Genomic DNA, 16,536 nt, shown 5'->3' with positions numbered 1-16,536 from the left:
AGGTGAGATGAGAAGGCAGAGAGGGTCAGGAGCTGGTTGAATGGACACGGGAAATCCGGGGTGGAAAGGAGGAGTGTGCTGTCACAGAATAGGGAGAGCAAGTAGGGATACAAAACAATGTTTGTATGAGAGACTAACTTGAATTGTAAACTTTCACTTAACGCACAACAATAAAAAATAAAAAAATAAAAAAAAACACCCTACGGAACAGTTCTACTTTGCACGTATGGGGTCGCCATGAGTCAGAATTGACTCCACGCCAACTGACAACACCACACTAGCGATCTCTTCCTTGTTTATTTGTTTATTGCCTGTCTCCCTCCACTAGAATGTAAGCGTCACGAGGGCAGGGCTTTGGGTTATTCTGCTCACTGCTGCACCCCTGTGCCTAGAACAGTGCTTGGCACAGAGAAGACACTCAATAAAGACTGGGTGAGTAAATGAATGAATTGTACAAGCTGATGCAGGTCTGCATCCTCAGTCATCCTCCCAGGCCAGGGCCATCAGGCCCAAGAAGGGTCACTGAACACCCTCTCCCCCTGTGGTCCCTTAGGAACCAGGCTAGGACCGGGGCTGCCTGTCTGCAGTGGGTGGGCAGAGAGGCGACAGGCAGAGCTCACTCTCCTGACTCTGGGGGGCTCATAGGATGAGAAGAGCTAGTCCCTGGCCCCTTTCCTGCCCAGGACTCGGGGCTCTGCCCAGGGCTTATAATGGATCACCCACACCAGGCAGCCAAGTCTGCCCCTGGTGTGCCTATCCATCAGTCACCCCACGGAACATGCAATGTGTGGGTGCCATTCTTTTTTCCATTCTCCAGATGGAGTATGGATGTCTGATGAGAAAATCCACACAGACCCTCAGCCTCACTAATAAAAACGAGAAAATAAATTAAAGGATGTCTGTCACGGAGGCTGCACACGCCTGGACCCATTGGGTCAAACAGAGAACACGAGAGGAGTGGGAGGGAGGAGAAAGTGGGAACATTGCTTGGGGGCACTGAGCTGTTAAGGGTGATGGAAAAATCTGGAAACGGATGTGGTGACAGCTGCACAAGATGATGAATGTAATTAATGTCACTGAATTACACATGTGAAAAAATGCTGAAATGGCCATTTTTTGTTTGTTTGTTTTATACATATACTCACCACAATTGGAAAAAACAAAACACGAGAGGCTGTTGGTGCACTTAAACAGAACAGGGCTTACAGCCCGGCCACAGAACAATGGCTTTGTTTATTAGTGCATGAAGAACCAGGTCTTCAGCCACAGAGGGCGCCCCAGTTACCGGAGGGCTCAGGCCTTCGTTTCCAGGGCAGCCAAGCAAGAGAGCCTCACGCAGGCGTGAAGGGGGGCAGCACTTTCCCAGTACACTGGCCAAAGCCCACACGGTAGCCGTCCCCCTGGCAGTGCCCTGGAACAGAGGACAGAGGGGTCAGCCACAGAGCTGCTGGGCTCACCAGAACCAAGGCCCAGCCAGCCTCGGGCTTCTGAGTGCATAGCTGGGCCCAAGGCAGGAAGGTGCCATCAAATGACAAACATGCATTTTAAACAGAAGAATAACCCTCCCAGAAGCTGGTCGGAGCTGCTGTGACACTTAAGATGGGCTCCTGGGCCCACTCTGACTCCAGGATGCCCTCGATAGCTTTCCTAACAGTAGACAACTCTCCCAATGGGTTTGGGTTCAAATCCTGGGTCTTCCTGAGTTCAAAGTCTGGCTCCTCCACCTACTGACTCTGTGACCTTGGACTCCTCTTGATTTCAGTTTCCTCACCTGAAAAATGGATCTAAAAATAGGATCCACCATCTAGCAACTGTTCTGAGAATGATATGAGTTAATACACAGAAAAGTCTGAGAACAGTGCCTGGCCCACGGTAAATGACCAACGAATGCCAGCTATTATGTTGATTATGAGCTGGGTGACTGCAGACAACTTGTTTCTTCTGAGCTCAGCCTCGTCGTCTGCAAATGGGAATAACAATCCTTATCTCTCATGGTTGTGAGTAGTAGGTGAAATATGGAGGTGAAGCTCCCAACGTGGTATCTCACACATAGATGCTCAACAAATGTTAGCTTCATTCATTCAAGTCCATCTCAATTAAAGTCATGGAAAGGCAGAGAGGAGTAATAGCTCGCTGTTGTCCTTGAGGAGGGTCAATTTAGTGAGAGGGGCAGGTCTAGATGAGAGTTACAGGAGAAATGCCTACAGGTGCTGAGAGAGAAGTGTGGAGGAAAGCAGACAGCAGAAAGGAGGAAACATCTGAGCTGGGCTTTGATGGGTGTATAGGAGCTCACTAGAGAGGACTCAATGGAAAGCACATTCCAGGCAGAGGGAACAGTATGTGCAAAGACACGGGGATCCAGTGTGGGATGCATTTTTTAAAAAGGAGAGCTTCAGTGAGCTGTCATGAGGGTACTCTGGGAGTCAGACTACCGAGAACTTTATGAAACCATGTTAAGGAGTTTGAGCCTCATCCTGAGAACAATCAGATGGCACAGATTGGTTTTCAGCAAAACAGTGACACAATACAGCTATGTTTTAGAGATCCCTTTCTAGTGGCCCCGGTTAAAAGATGGATCAAAACAAATGGACTTATCAGTGTCATGTCAACATAGAGGCCCTCATGCTCCTCAGGTTGGAACACTTCTCCAGGGCCCCATGCATTGTTAAATCCAGATGAAGCGATGGCCAGGGCAGTGCCAAGAAGGTGGTGACAGGCCCACGATGGAAATGAGAGTCACTGCCTGGAAAGGCCATGATTTTCACTTACGTGGAAACACCACCAAGACCCTCTCACCTGCTGGAGACAAGCCACAATCTGGAGCTATGCCTTCAGCCACCCAATGTGAAAAGGGGTAAATGCTGACTCCAGCAACCAAGAGAAAGAAATCAAACCACCCTGCTGAGAAGAATCACAGCCATCTGGACATGGAGACCCAAGGCAGATTTGTGAGATGGAGTCAGCCACATCCTCAACAAGTGACATCCTCAACAAGCGACATCCTCAACAAATGAAAACCTCAACAAAACAAACGACATCCTCAACAATCGACATCCTCAACAAGTGACAGCATCAACAAGCGACAGCATCAACAAGTGACATCCTCAACAAGTGACATCCTCAACAAATGACATCCTCAACAAGCGACATCCTCAACAAATGACAGCATCAACAAATGACATCCTCAACAAGTGACAGCATCAACAAGCGACATCCTCAACAAGTAACATCCTCAACAAGTGACAACCTCAACAAGTGACATCCTCAACAAGCCCTCCCAGCCAGCACAGGGGAGAAATTCACTGGGGTGTTCCTTGTGGCTACTCCTCCCCATCCTCCCCCAGCAGCGATATGCCCAGTATGTGCTCTTTCCACCCTTCTCCCCACCATCCCAGTCATCTAAACGGTCCTCCCTGCTCAGGGCCACTCTGACCTCTGGACTTTTCTAGAAAGGCAGCATTTTAGACCCCACAGTAACATCTCCAGAGGTTTCAGTTCTAGTGCCCATCAAGTCCTGAACCACCCCCTCATCCTCCTGGCATCAGCACACTCATGCCAGCCTTCCTGGCTGAGGCTCATCCCTACGACCTATGCACTGACCTTCAACACTCAGGGACACCATTTGTCAAGGACAACATCCTTGCCTAGTCTATTTGCTCAGTTTCATTACTTTTCTGTCAGTCACTTTGGAATCTCAATGCTCAGAAAAAATAAATAAATCTATTAGAGCAAAACCAACTCCTGGCAGAAATTCATTAATCATCTATCAAAGTGACTAAGTCAGAACTGCAGCATTTTTAAAGACCCTTCTTCCTGGTATGCTGCAAACACTCCAGGAACGCTCAGCTCCCCACCCCACTGCCAGGTTCTCAATAAACAAACAAACAAAAAAAACCCATTGCCATCAAGTTGATTCCAGCTCACAGTGATGCTATAGCACAGAGTAGAATTGCCCCATGGGGTTTCCAAGGAGTGGCTGGTGGATTAGAATGGCCAACCTTTTGGTTAGCAGCCGAGCTCTTAACCACACCATCAGGGCTCCAATCAATCAGCCTTAACTCCTTTCTGCCCCTGGAGTTACAGCAGCACCGCTACTCACACAGAGACAGAACCTGCCTTCTTCCAGAATATGGACACACGATTACATCATTTCACTTCTCGACAAGCCAGCATGGTGGGCAAAGCTGGCCACCTTCTCCCTATTTCAAAGTTGGCATGGAAAACAGCCAGAAGCAGGTTTATCAACCTTGGTGCTAGTGACATTTGGGGCCAGATAATTCTTTATTGTGGGGACTGTCCTGTGCATTGGAGGAGGTTTAGCAGTATCCCTGACCTCCACCCACAAGATGCCAGTGGCATCCCCCTAGCTGTGACTATCAAAATTGTCTCCAGATGTTGGCAAATATCCCATGAAGGGAAAAACTGATCCTTGTTGAGAACTACTGGCCTGGAGGATAAAAGGAGCTGTTCCTCTACACCCACCTTCCAGCCCAGGGGAGGCAGGGAGGAGAAGCTAGGTGACAGGCACACTCATGGAGCGCTAGAGAGCCCAGAGAGGTAAGAATGCAAAGAAAGTCTGTAGCCTCCTCAGATCGTGTCACTTTAGTCCCAGACACAGGGCAAAATACCAGTCTCCTGCTTCCCTAGGCTGGGTTCTGTCAGCTTGGGAAATGAAAGGTAAAAACGTGGACACCTCCTCTGGAGTAGTTGGCCTGTCGACCTGCCCTCACTTGGCCTTGCCTGGAAACCACCCTCAGCCCACCCTCCACTCCATCCCACCAATGGAAATGAGAACCCATAGCAATAGCCATGCTTTCCAGCTTTCCCAAATGGCACCCCTAAGAGGGTACCAGGGGAGCGCCCTCACCCCACAGAGGCCCAGGAAGCCAGGCCTGAGCCAGGGACTTCTCTACCACGAGAGCTTCCAGGGAATCTCAACTGTATTACACTACAAAACAACATTCCTTTCCCAGGAAATAATCCAGAAAAGTAAGTGGAAAAGGCTCCAGTTTGCGGGGAGGTGAAGACTTTGCATCCCAAGAGAGCTGGACTGCATTCCAAGGCTGCCACCTGCCAGCTGTGTGATTCTGGCCCAGCTATTTAACCTCCAATGGCTCATCTAGAGATCAGAATAATAGCTATTGTGGGAATTAAATGAGATAATGCATCTAAAGTGATGAGCACGGTACCTAACACATGGTCAGTGCACCATAAATTGGGGTTGTGTTGCTGGTGTCCTCACCATGATTTTGTGTTTCAAATAGCTATAGGCTAGACTTCTAGTTCAGAAGACATGGGAATCTGGTTCTATATATTAACTCCTTCCTCCTCTTCTATTGCTAAGGAGTATAAATATAGGGAAAACGTCTGTATCAACACTGGAAACGAGAAGGACTCCTAAAGAAGATGGAACTTGTGCTGGGCCTTAGAAGACATGTAGGATGCGGAATGGGGGAAGAAGGCAGCAGCAACAGCAAATGCAGATACCTGGAGTTGGCAGTAAGTTCCCTGAGGATGGACAATACCTCCCCATCCAAAAGCTTGGCCAAGGTTGGATGCAGAAGCAGATACTATTGGTTGGGTTACATGGGGTGTGGGAAGAGTCAGAGTAGAGAGCCATAGCCTGAGTCTTTGGGGCCCCATGGAAGTAGTGTGGCTGACTTAATGGGGATGAGACGCCCTCCCATGGCCTCCATGGTCCTGGAAAAGAAGGGTTGCTGCTTCTATCCTCCTTTGACTCCTGGCCAGACTTGCCCAGGAATTCTGAACCAGGAAAGGGAAGTGGTAATGGTGGGAGAGGAAAAAAAAGGGGTAGACAGACAGACAGGCAGACCAGGCAGAGGATGGCACCATGGGGTGACTACAGGGAAAGAGAGGGGGGATTTTTGTCTTGCTATTGTTTCCAAGTAATTTTGGAGACCAAGAAAGAAGCCACAACTAACCACAACTATCAACATTAAAAATCTGAGAAGAGTGAGAAGTATACATATCAAGCTCACTGCTGTCGAGTCGACTCCGACTCCTGGCAACCCTATAGGACAGAACAGAACTGCTCCCATAGAGTTCCAAGGCAGTAATCTTTATGGAAACAGACTGCCACTCTTTGTCCCACGGAGCAGCTGGTGGGTTCGAACCACCTATCTTTCAGTTAGTAGCTGGGCGCTTAACCATTGCACCCCCAGGGGTCCTTTCAAGCAGTACCAAAAAACCAAAACCAAACCCACTGCCGACCAGTCGAATCCAACTTATAACGACCCTATAGGACAGAGTAGAACTGCTCCATAGGGTTTCCAAGGAGCAGCTGGTGGATTCAAACGGCCAACCTTTTAGTTAGCAGTCAAGCTCTTAACCACTACACCACCAGGGTTTCCTTCAGGTAGTACCACCAAAAACCTGTTGCCTTTGAGTCAGTTCTGACTCATAGCGACCCTATAGGACAGAGTAAAACTTCCTCATAGTTTCCAAGGAGCGTCTGGTAGATTCAAACTGCCAACCTTTTATTTAGCAGCTGTAGCACTTAACCACTACACCACCAGTTTCCCTCAAGTAGTACAGAGCAGCGTAAATGCCCATGAGAACAAATGCGTTCTAGCAGGTCACCAGCTGAACACCAGGTGGAGAGAGAGAGCAAGTTTTGGGGGTGGAAGAGTTACATCAAAGAGTTCAGAGATTTTTGCTCTTGTTCGTTCGTTTCACCTTCACTCTTGCTGAAAACCCCGTGATGTTTATACTCTCCTAGAAATGAGAATGTCATTGCACCATTTAGAGCGACAAGATGCCATAATGGTTAAGAGCATGGGCCCTGGAGCCCAACCACCTGGATTCAAATTCTGGCTCTATCTTTCACCATCTACGTAATCCTGGGAAAATATCAATCTTTCTCGTCCTCAGTTTCCCCATCTGAAAAACGGGGATAATAATAGTAGCTAACTTGTCAGGAATATGAAATTTAATACATGTAAAGGACAGAGCGGCATGTGTCAGCAGATGTCAGTAGTCTGAATGTTCTATCTCATTTCCATTGGTTAGAAATTGATTTGGGGACCAGACACCCATGAAGAGAGAGCAGAGCAGAAAGACGACAAGGTGGCAGCAAAGGCATCTGAGCAGGTACAGTCAGAGAAGTAGGAGAGCTGGGAAAGAGTTGCAGAAAACAAGTGTGTGTTTCACACAAGAGTGTGACTCATTAGGGGGCACAGTTACGGATACTTCTTAGACATAACCAAACACCTCGCGGGACTGGATTTTTGGGTTTGAAGGATTACGACCATAGTCTCATGGGACATCTCAGTCAACTGGCACAATATAGTCATAAAATTATGTTCTACATCCCAGTTTGCTGAGTAGTGTCTAGGGTCTTAAAAGCTTGTGAGTGGCCATCTAAGATACAACTATTGGTCTCTACTCAACCAGAGCAAAAGAGAAAGAAGGAAACCAAAGACTCAAAGAAGAAACCAGTCTACAGGACAAACAGTCTACTCGAACCATGGCCTCTTCTACCCTGAGACCAGGAGAACTAGATGGTGCCTGGCTACCAGTACGTTCTGCCCTAATCAGGGCCACAATAGGTGGACCCTGCTAAACCAAACCCATTGCTGTCAAGCCGATTGTGACTCATAGCAACACTACAGGACAGAGTAGAACTGCCCCATAGAGTTTCCAAGGCTGTAATCTTTACGGAAGCAGACTGTCACATTTTTCTCCCGTGGAGCAGCTGGTGGGTTTGAATCGCCAACCTTTCGGTTAGCAGCCAAGCACTTAACCACTGTGACACCAGGGCTCCTTGGACCCTGATAGAATGGGAGAAAAATGTGTAACAGAACCCCAAATTCCTAAAAAAAAAAAAAAAAAAAAAAAAAAAAAAAGACCTACTAGACTGGTTGATTCTCTGAGACTATTGCCCTGAGATAATTTTCAAACCTTGAACCAAAGCTAACCCCTGAGGTCACCTTGTAGTTAAATAACAAGTTGGCTCAAAAAATAATGACTATCACCCATAAGTTACCATCCTGCTTTAAAAAATCACCCATATGAGAACAAACAGTCAACAATTACTTTAAAACAAAGAAGAGAATGTAAGAGGAACCACCAGAACAGAAATAATGAGAATGTTCATGCATTGTGAAGAATGCAACCAATGTCACTAAACAACCTCTGTAGAAAGTGTTGAATGGGAACCTAAACTGCTGTGTAAACCTTCACCAGAAACACAATCAATTATTATATTTTTTTAAAATGAAAAAAAAAAAAGAAGGTGGCTCACAGTGCCAGGTGCCCAGAGAGGTCATGGAAGGTAAGGGCAGGGTAGTTCACCAACTCTGGTTACCTTAAAAATCAGCTGACACCCCAATTCCACCTGTCCATTTCTCCTCTTACCCTTCTCTTTTCCACAGGTAAACACAAGCGCCTGGATCTCAGTTACATCCACTCCTTAGAGTTTTCCTGTGGTTCCCTTCTGTATGAAATGCTCTTTTTTTTTTTCTTTTTATTAATGTATAATTTATGCCTCTCCTATCATCAAATTATAATTCCTCATACTTGGTTCCAGGGAATTCCACCAATCTATTGCCATTTTCCTCTTCCAACATATACTTCTTTAGATCAAGAAATTGCCTTTCCCTGAATATCTCCGCCTGGCCTCTATAAATCTTTTCTGGAACAAGGCAATGTATAAACAAACAAGTAAATGATTCTCACAGCTTCTTGGCTCCTTTCTCCCACCTTCTCTGGCTCAAACGCTGAGAACACCTGTGAACCCCATCTGCCTATGGACCTTCTTCCAGGCCCTGGACAGCTGCCTGGTCTAGAACAGCTTAGTTGGGGGCCTGTATCACAGTGACAACAGAGGGCAGAAACCTTCATTTCTCCTCTCCCATCCCATCTCCCTCCTTCCTTTTCCCAAACCAAAACTTAAGAAGATGCTTTCACTCAACCCATAGAACCATGACCAAAGGCCTGGGGGTAGGTCTAGCAAGCACTGCAGGAACAAAACAGGGAAACAAAGCCAGCAAGAGAATCAGAAGGACTGAACTGCATCCTGCCCTTACTAGCTGTGGGATTTTCGGCAAGTAACTTACCTCCTCTCAGCCTATGCTTTCTACCCTGTAAAATCAGGGCAATGGTACCTAACCCAAAGGCTGCTGTGCGTATAAAATGAAATAACAAAGTGGACATGCCTACAACACGGTTGGCCCCGGCAGATGCTCAGTAAATATTAGTTACGTTGGAATTAGAAAGGGTATGGTAGGGCTGTAGGAGTGTTGCTGCTGTTGTGCGCTGTTCAGCTGATTCTGACTCATAGTGACCCTATAGAAGTAGAACTGCCCCATAGGGTTTCCAAGGCTGTGATCTTTACAGAAGCAGATTGCCACATCTTTCTCCTGTGGAGCTGCTGGTGGGTTCAAACCACCGACGTTTTGGTTAGCAGCCGAGCACTTAACCACTGAGCCACCAGGGCTCTGCTGTAGGAATAGTAGGGGCAAAATGGGCGTTTATTGATTGATTCTGGGAAGTATCATTTGCTGCTGTCTTGAGCGCTACCTGCACCTTCTCTACCACTTTCACTTCATTTAGTCCACCAGCCAGCAACCATGTCAAGCACCCACCATGTGGCTGGCACACAGTTGGACTGCAGAGAGAAGTAAGACCTGGTCTTTGTCCTCTAAGAGCTCTGTAGTAGACTATTAATGACCACCCAGAGATATCAGGTGCTAGCCTTGGAATGTCACCTTATATGGTAAAGTTGTAGTCCCTGGAAGGTACAAATGATTAGCTGCTAACTAAAAGGTTGGAGGTTGGAGTCCACCCAGAGGCACCTCAGAAGAAAGGCCTGGTGATCTACTTGTGAAAAATCAGTCACTGAAAACCTTGTGGAGCAAAGTTCTACTCTGACACAACTCAGTCATCATGAGTCAGAGCTGAATCAATTGCAACTGGTTTAAGGTTCTTAGGTGGTGCAAACAGTTTGCACTCAACTGCTAACCTAAAGTTTGGTAGTTTGAATCCACCATCAGTATCATAGAAGAAAAGCCCCGTCGATCTGCTTCTGTTAAGATCACAGCCAAGAACACCATATGGAACAATTCTACTCTGTAACACATGGGGTCGCCATGAGTTGCAATTGACTTGATGGCACAAAACAACAATAATTACAGTAAGGGTTGTGAGAAGAGATTACAGTACAGGGTTAATAAATGAGATGATTCTGGATTATCTGGGTGGGCCCTAAATGCCATCACAAGCGTCTATGTAAGACAGAGGCAGAGAGAGATTAGAGACAGAAGAGGCAGAGTCAATGTGAAGACAGAGGCAGAGGTTGGAGTGATGTGGCCATAATTCAAAGGATGCCAGCAGCCATCAGAAGCTAGAAGAAGCAAGGAATGGATTCTTCCCTAGAGTCTCCAGAAAGTGTGGCCCTCCCAACACCTTGATTTCAGCCCAGTGAAATTGATTTTGGACTTCTAGCTCCCAGAACAATGAGAAAAAATTCCTGTTGTTTTAAACCACCATGTTTGTGAGAATTTGTTACAGCGGCCATCAGGAACTTATACAGGCTGTTAGTCAAGCACGGAAACAGATATACACAGAATTAACCAGAAGTGAGTGCTTTAAGTGAGGTGCCAGCAGAGAGGACTGTGACATTGATTCTACCTGAGGAACCAGGGGAAACTTCAGAGAGAAGGCTATATTTGGACTGAGTCAGTTTTAAGTCCAAGGGTGTGAAGGCAGTGAAGAAAGCAGCTCTATTACAGCAGAGGGTTATTGGTATTGTTATTGGTTATTGTTATTATAATGAGGTGAAGCAGGTAGGGCCAACTCAGATGAGGGAATGGTGTGAACTTGATGAAACAGACAATAGGGAGCCATGAGAATATCCTGAGCACGAGAGTAACAGGGAAAGCAAACCTGAAGGATGTTTTCTCAGGCACCATGAGCAAGAGGGATTGGAGGGAACTACAGCAAAAGCTGTCCTAGCAATCCAGGCATGGAAGGATGGTGGTCTGGACCAGGTCAGCTGCTCAGAGATGGCAGGGCACTATAAAAGGATGCTCAGAAGGCTGTGCTGATGAGATGGGTCCAAGGCTCCAGCCCACACAGCAGTGTTATCCACAGTACCAACACAGGGTCAAGGAGGTGGGGGGTGACGATAAGACATCCAAAAGGAAATGTGTGGTCAGCAGGCAGAGAACAGGGCCTGGAATGTGAGTGCAAAGGCCAAGCGCTACCTTGCCCCATGAAGGCTTCCTTATAGGGCAGAGCAGTCACCACTGATTCACACACTTCCTACAGGGACTCCTGTTATGGATTGAATTGTGTCCCCCAAAATATGAAGTCATGGCCCCTTTACCTGTGGATGTGTCCTGTCTGGAAACAAGGTTTTTCTTTTGTTATGTCAATGAGGTCATACCAGGGTAGGGTGAGTCCTAAACCTAATCCTTCCTGAGTTATAACAAGAGCAGAATAGACACAGAGACACACACAGGGGGAAGGCAGACACCAAAAAATGCCAAGGAACTCCACAGAATGCCAAGGAACTCCCAGAGCTACTGACAAGGGGAGGACACAGTCTGGATGATGCAGGGCAGGCTGGCTGGGATGCAGAGTGGGGTGGCACCCCAGGTGTGATGGGGAGGGTTCAACTCACCCTAGGGGCAATGGGAGGGGTCACCCCAGGTGTGAGGGGTTCTGTTTGTGATCTTCTAGCCTTTTTTAAATTGAGAAAATAAAAAAGTAGTCTTCAGTCTGCACATATGGGATTTTCCTCAGTAGAAAATCTTTGTTGTTATGATTGGTTGCCACTGAGTCAGTTCCGACTCATGGCAACTTCATGTGTGCAGAGTAGAACTGCTCCTTGGTAGTAGAAGTTAGGGTTCAGCTAATGAGTATATTTTAATTCAGCATGTATTATGCGTCAGTGATGACTTCATACTGGCTAGCAGGAGAGATGTCTGATTTCTGCTAAACTTATCCCTTTAGGATAGATTATATGGTTGAGCCATTGTTCATCAGCCTCTCACTCCTCCAAATGAGTCTTATTGTTGTTGTTGTTAGCTGCTGTCCAGCTGGCCCCCAACTCATGGCTACCTCACACACAATGGAACAAAACACTGCCTGTCCTGTGCCAGCCTCATGATCGGTTTCGAATTGGACCATTGTGAGCCACAGATCGTCTTTGGCTGATTTTTTGGAAGTGGATTGCCAGGCCTTTTTTCTAACTTGTCTTAGTCTGGAAGTGCCACTGAAACTGATTTAGCATCATAGCTACACCTAAGCCTCCACTGACAGACGGGTGGTGGTCTCCCGTGAGGTGTATTAGCCGGGAATCAAACCCGAGTCTCCCACATGGAAGGTGAGAATTCTACCACTAACCCACCACTGTCCTTAAATGAGACTTTGCGGGACAAATAAGAATCAACTAACTACCTCTTCTTACACTTTCTGCTTCCATGGCAGTGGGGCACTAAGGTGGGAGACGAGCACTGGCGCCTTCTAAGAAGGCTGATGCCCAGCCAGGGGACGGGGCTGCTTCAGGGCACCGCTTGCTTGTTCAGCTGATGCTCTGCAACCTTCCTTCTAAGAACAAGACTTCCATAACATGGAGGGTGTTTGTGACATGTGGCCTCTGGATGCAGCTGATTAGACCACAGAGGACTAAAGCAGAGCCAATCAGATTCTCTTTCTCAGGAATTGGAACCAAGACACAGAGACACTTCAGTGGGACAGTGTTGGAGCTGACACTGGAGAGACACAGAATTGTGGCTTCAGTTGGAGCCAGGACATGCTGGAGCTTAGGGCAAGCTGGGGGTGTAGGGATGAGGGCTCTGCAGAGCAAGTGAGTCTGAAAGCGGGTTAATGGAAGAGCTCACAAGGAGGTAAGGACAAGACTGTAGCTCCAGAGAGGGACACAGAGAGCAGAGCCGGTGATCTCCCTACTCCTGGGAGGCTGGGTGGCCTTACCCAGGGCCAGCCTAGGAGGTTATCTGTACACTTACACTAAGCGTTCCCTGTATGCTTATCCAAGCAAGCCAGGCCTGGGTGGGAGGGGATGGCTTCTGTTCCTCGCAACCAAACAGTCCCTAAGGCACCAGGTACCTCGAGGGTCTGACAGAACATTCTGGCCTCCTCAGAAGGGACTGCTCAGGGGTCCCCAGTCACTAACTCATCTACCTCCCCTGAACCCTCACCAGGTCCCTCATAAGGAGTTCACTGTAAAGTCCACAACAACAAGGCGTCTGCCATTATTTCATAACTTTGCTCAGGGAGAAGGGAGAGAAAGCAGGACTTCTTTGGATGCTATGATCTGGGGAGTGACAAAACCATTTTGATTCCCCTGGAATCCAGATTTCTGGGTTCATGGAATTGGGGTGACCCACCCAGACCACCTGCCCTTAGGTGTCCTTTAAGGAACTGTTTCCCTAAAATCACCTTCAAGTCAAACAACTGCCTGGTAAGCAGCTTAGCAGCGACCGTTGGGCCTTAAGCATTGGGCTCTTTTTGAGAATTATCTATGTGCAGGCAGCTTCCAGGAGCAGAACCCCAGCCCCAGGGTCCGACTGGAAAATGTATGGCATGTCCTTAGTGACTCTGTCTCTCCAACAGCCTGGACCTTGCTTGTGTTCTGATGTGATCGCCTATGAAATTAACATGACAATGACCTCTCTAACCTGCTTTCACTGTCCCCTCTTGGATATGCTTGGGCTGACGCTGCCTGATTCACGTCATATCTACTCACAATAAATATATTCTGTGACACTCCTTTTTGGTGTTTCTCTAAGTATTTAGGTGTTTGACAGGAGACTCAGATCTGAAGCCCCTGGGAGCCAAGGCTGGGGAAGGACACAACAGGCAGACACAGAATCTGGTAATGCCCGCGTCGGGGTGAGTTAGCAGGACAGACGGCTTTCTGGACAGATGGGAGTGCCCGTGGTTAGACCAGTGCACACAGTGAGGAGGGAGAGGAGCCCCCTGGGCCCGGCAGCCCCCACCTGTGATGATGACTTCATCCCCATCCAGCAGAAACTTCCTGGTCTGCCCATTCCCCAGCTCGATGGGCTTCGTCCCCCTCCAAGACAGCTCCAACATGGAGCCAAAGCTTTCCGGCTCCTTCATAACAGAAAAAGGAAGAGAGGGTCATATGTATTCATGTCTTGGTGAGCACCTCAGCTCCAAATGGACAGTGCTTAGCAAGGCTGGGGAGTCCCAGGCAGGGGGCCTCCTCCCACTGAAGACATGGCTTTGTTCCAGACTCAGCAAACCCCTGACCAGCAGGCCAGCTCCTCCAGACCCCCTCCCCACTCTGAGGCTATCCTACCATGAGACTGTTATGTGTAACACCTTCCGTTCCGAATGGGAAGAGATGTCCCACCTAACAAGAGGGTGCCATCGGGACCCTGTGGGTAGCGACTGATACCTGCACCACCCAAGGTCATCCTCTCTTAAGGTTCCATGGCTCCACCACAGGCTCACAATGGCACAGGGAGGAAGGGAAGGGCCATGGCGGGGGCGGGAGGGCCCAACGTACTGGGAGGGTGTAGTGTGAGAAGGTAACACCCAAACACAATCACGGTTTCCTGATTCTTCCCCATGTGCCATTCTGACTCTGCCCTATTTAGACAGGGACACAAGCCTCTCATTCATTCACCAGTCTCTGCAGGTTTGAACTTGGAAAAGAAGCCCCTTCCATACACACAGATGGATGAAGCAGTGAGGAAGGCAGAGTTATAAAATACAAGGCTTGGATCTCTCCTCGAGGGTGAGCTGAGGGCCATCCATTCTGTGTGCGAGCAAGCATGCTGTATATAGGCATCCACAAAGGCAACCTAGTACTCACTGGCCCGCTGATGGTTCCAGAAGCCAAGAGGTCCCCCGGCTGGAGGTTGCAGCCATTGACAGAGTGGTGAGTGAGCTGCTGCAGCATCGTCCAGTACATGTGCTGTGGGGAAGAGCAGCAGGGCTTATCCCAGGCCTCCCTGATGCAGCCGAGCACAGGCTGCCCCACTCACAACACCCTGGCTGCCCCCCAGCCAGCTCTCAGGTCCCCTACAGCAGTGACAGCAGTGGCGTCACTAGGGGAATGCAGGGGGGTACAGACCACACCGGTTAACACTGTAATAGGAGGTGACACCAAAACAAGTATAAAATTTTTGTGCAGTGTTTCAGCAGGAATTTATTATTTTTAATAAAAATATCCCTGTAGTTAGTTATAACACCAAAAACATTTTCGTAAGCCCAGCTTACATGGATCAATACACAAACATGGCTAAAACTCTATGCTAACTTACTTTTGAACCTTCTGAAGCACTCTGGTCAGAGCTGTCATAATTACCCAATTACAATGATGCTTCGAATCACGTGGTTTCATCCGCACGTGCTACAAGCATGCGCCGTTGTTTTCACTGCTGCCAGAGTTCTTGCAGTCACTGATTTAGTCAAATTATTCTAGTGTTTTAGCTACAATATTGAGGTAATTAGTATTTGTGAGTCTATATCATAACTTTTCTCAGAATGAAGGAGTAATTAAAGGAAAAGGAGAAAAATCAAAAAAGGCTTCTGCTCCGTTACTAATAATGTTATAATTCAATGGAGAAAGATTTTACAAAACAATTTTGTTGTTAGTATTCATATAATCTAAGAAATATTACATTTAAGCAATTTACAACTATATTTATCACATATCATTCTATGATTGAAACTGATAATAAACATTACTAAGGAGTCTGTGTGGCCTGATATGGGAGGAGGTCCATGGGGGGGTGACATCACTAGTTACCGCACTGGGTGACACTACCTAGTGACACCACCTGTAGGGACCTCCTCCTCCCCTCTTTCCTACCTCCTTCCCTAGCCAGCCCCCCCTCCTCTGCTCCTTCAAAGCCCTGCCCTAACCACCTCCTCAAAGAAGCCCTCCCTGATAGCCAACATCCCTGCTCAGTCCCTCCATCTGCAACTTGTTCATTTGTATATCATTATGCCTTATGACTACCGTCGAGTCCTAAACTGACATGGTCTAGGTCTTCATCACAATAGAGGCTTCTCGTCAGCAAAGGCCCCACTTACACTGTCCCACTTGGGGACAGACGTTGGGCAGTGGTGCCCAGGAGCAGAGGAGCACTAAGGGAGGTTCGGTAGTGGGGAAAGGGGGCCAAACACCATTTGCCCACGGAGATTCTCAGATCCACAGCTTCCCAGAACTGCCATTCTGACAGCTACACATCCAGGTGAAGGAAACCTTGGAAATGGATCCTTGCCCACGAGCCCCCTCGAGGCGGTCCCCTTATCTCCTCCTGTTGGCCTAAGGAGCCCAGAATAATGCTAAACTAGAAGAGAAACTAAAGAAAATAAAAATGCATTACTTCAGGGGATATTCAAATGGCAGTAAACATAGAAAAAGGTGCTCAGCTGCAGTAGTCATCAGGGAAATCCAAACTAAAATCACAATCCCCAAGAAAGGCTAACATGAAAAAGGCAAGCCCCACCACTTGTTGGTGAAGCTGTGGAGCCGCTGAGACGCTTATACACTGTTAGTGGGAGTATGAA

The 16,536-nt window shown here is 47.7% G+C and overlaps 1 protein-coding gene across 1 annotated transcript in view; it reads right to left on the bottom strand.

The window, feature by feature from the left end:
• Positions 1 to 921: 921 nt before the first annotated feature.
• Positions 922 to 16,536, bottom strand: part of FAH (fumarylacetoacetate hydrolase) — a 48,609-nt gene continuing 32,994 nt past the window's right edge. The window contains exons 12-14 of the mRNA XM_004387496.2: positions 14,831 to 14,932; positions 13,986 to 14,103; positions 922 to 1,411 (exon numbers count right to left, since the gene is read on the bottom strand). Coding sequence (XP_004387553.1) covers positions 1,332 to 1,411; positions 13,986 to 14,103; positions 14,831 to 14,932 — 300 coding nt within the window. The 3' untranslated portion in view covers positions 922 to 1,331. The remainder of the gene's footprint in view (positions 1,412 to 13,985; positions 14,104 to 14,830; positions 14,933 to 16,536) is intronic.

This window comes from Trichechus manatus, unplaced genomic scaffold (genome assembly GCF_000243295.1).
Source record: "Trichechus manatus latirostris isolate Lorelei unplaced genomic scaffold, TriManLat1.0 scaffold00186, whole genome shotgun sequence".
Classification (NCBI taxonomy): Eukaryota; Metazoa; Chordata; class Mammalia; order Sirenia; family Trichechidae; genus Trichechus; species Trichechus manatus.
The sequence above is the reverse complement of the archived record's forward strand: the minus strand, read 5'-3'. Positions and strand labels throughout refer to the sequence as shown.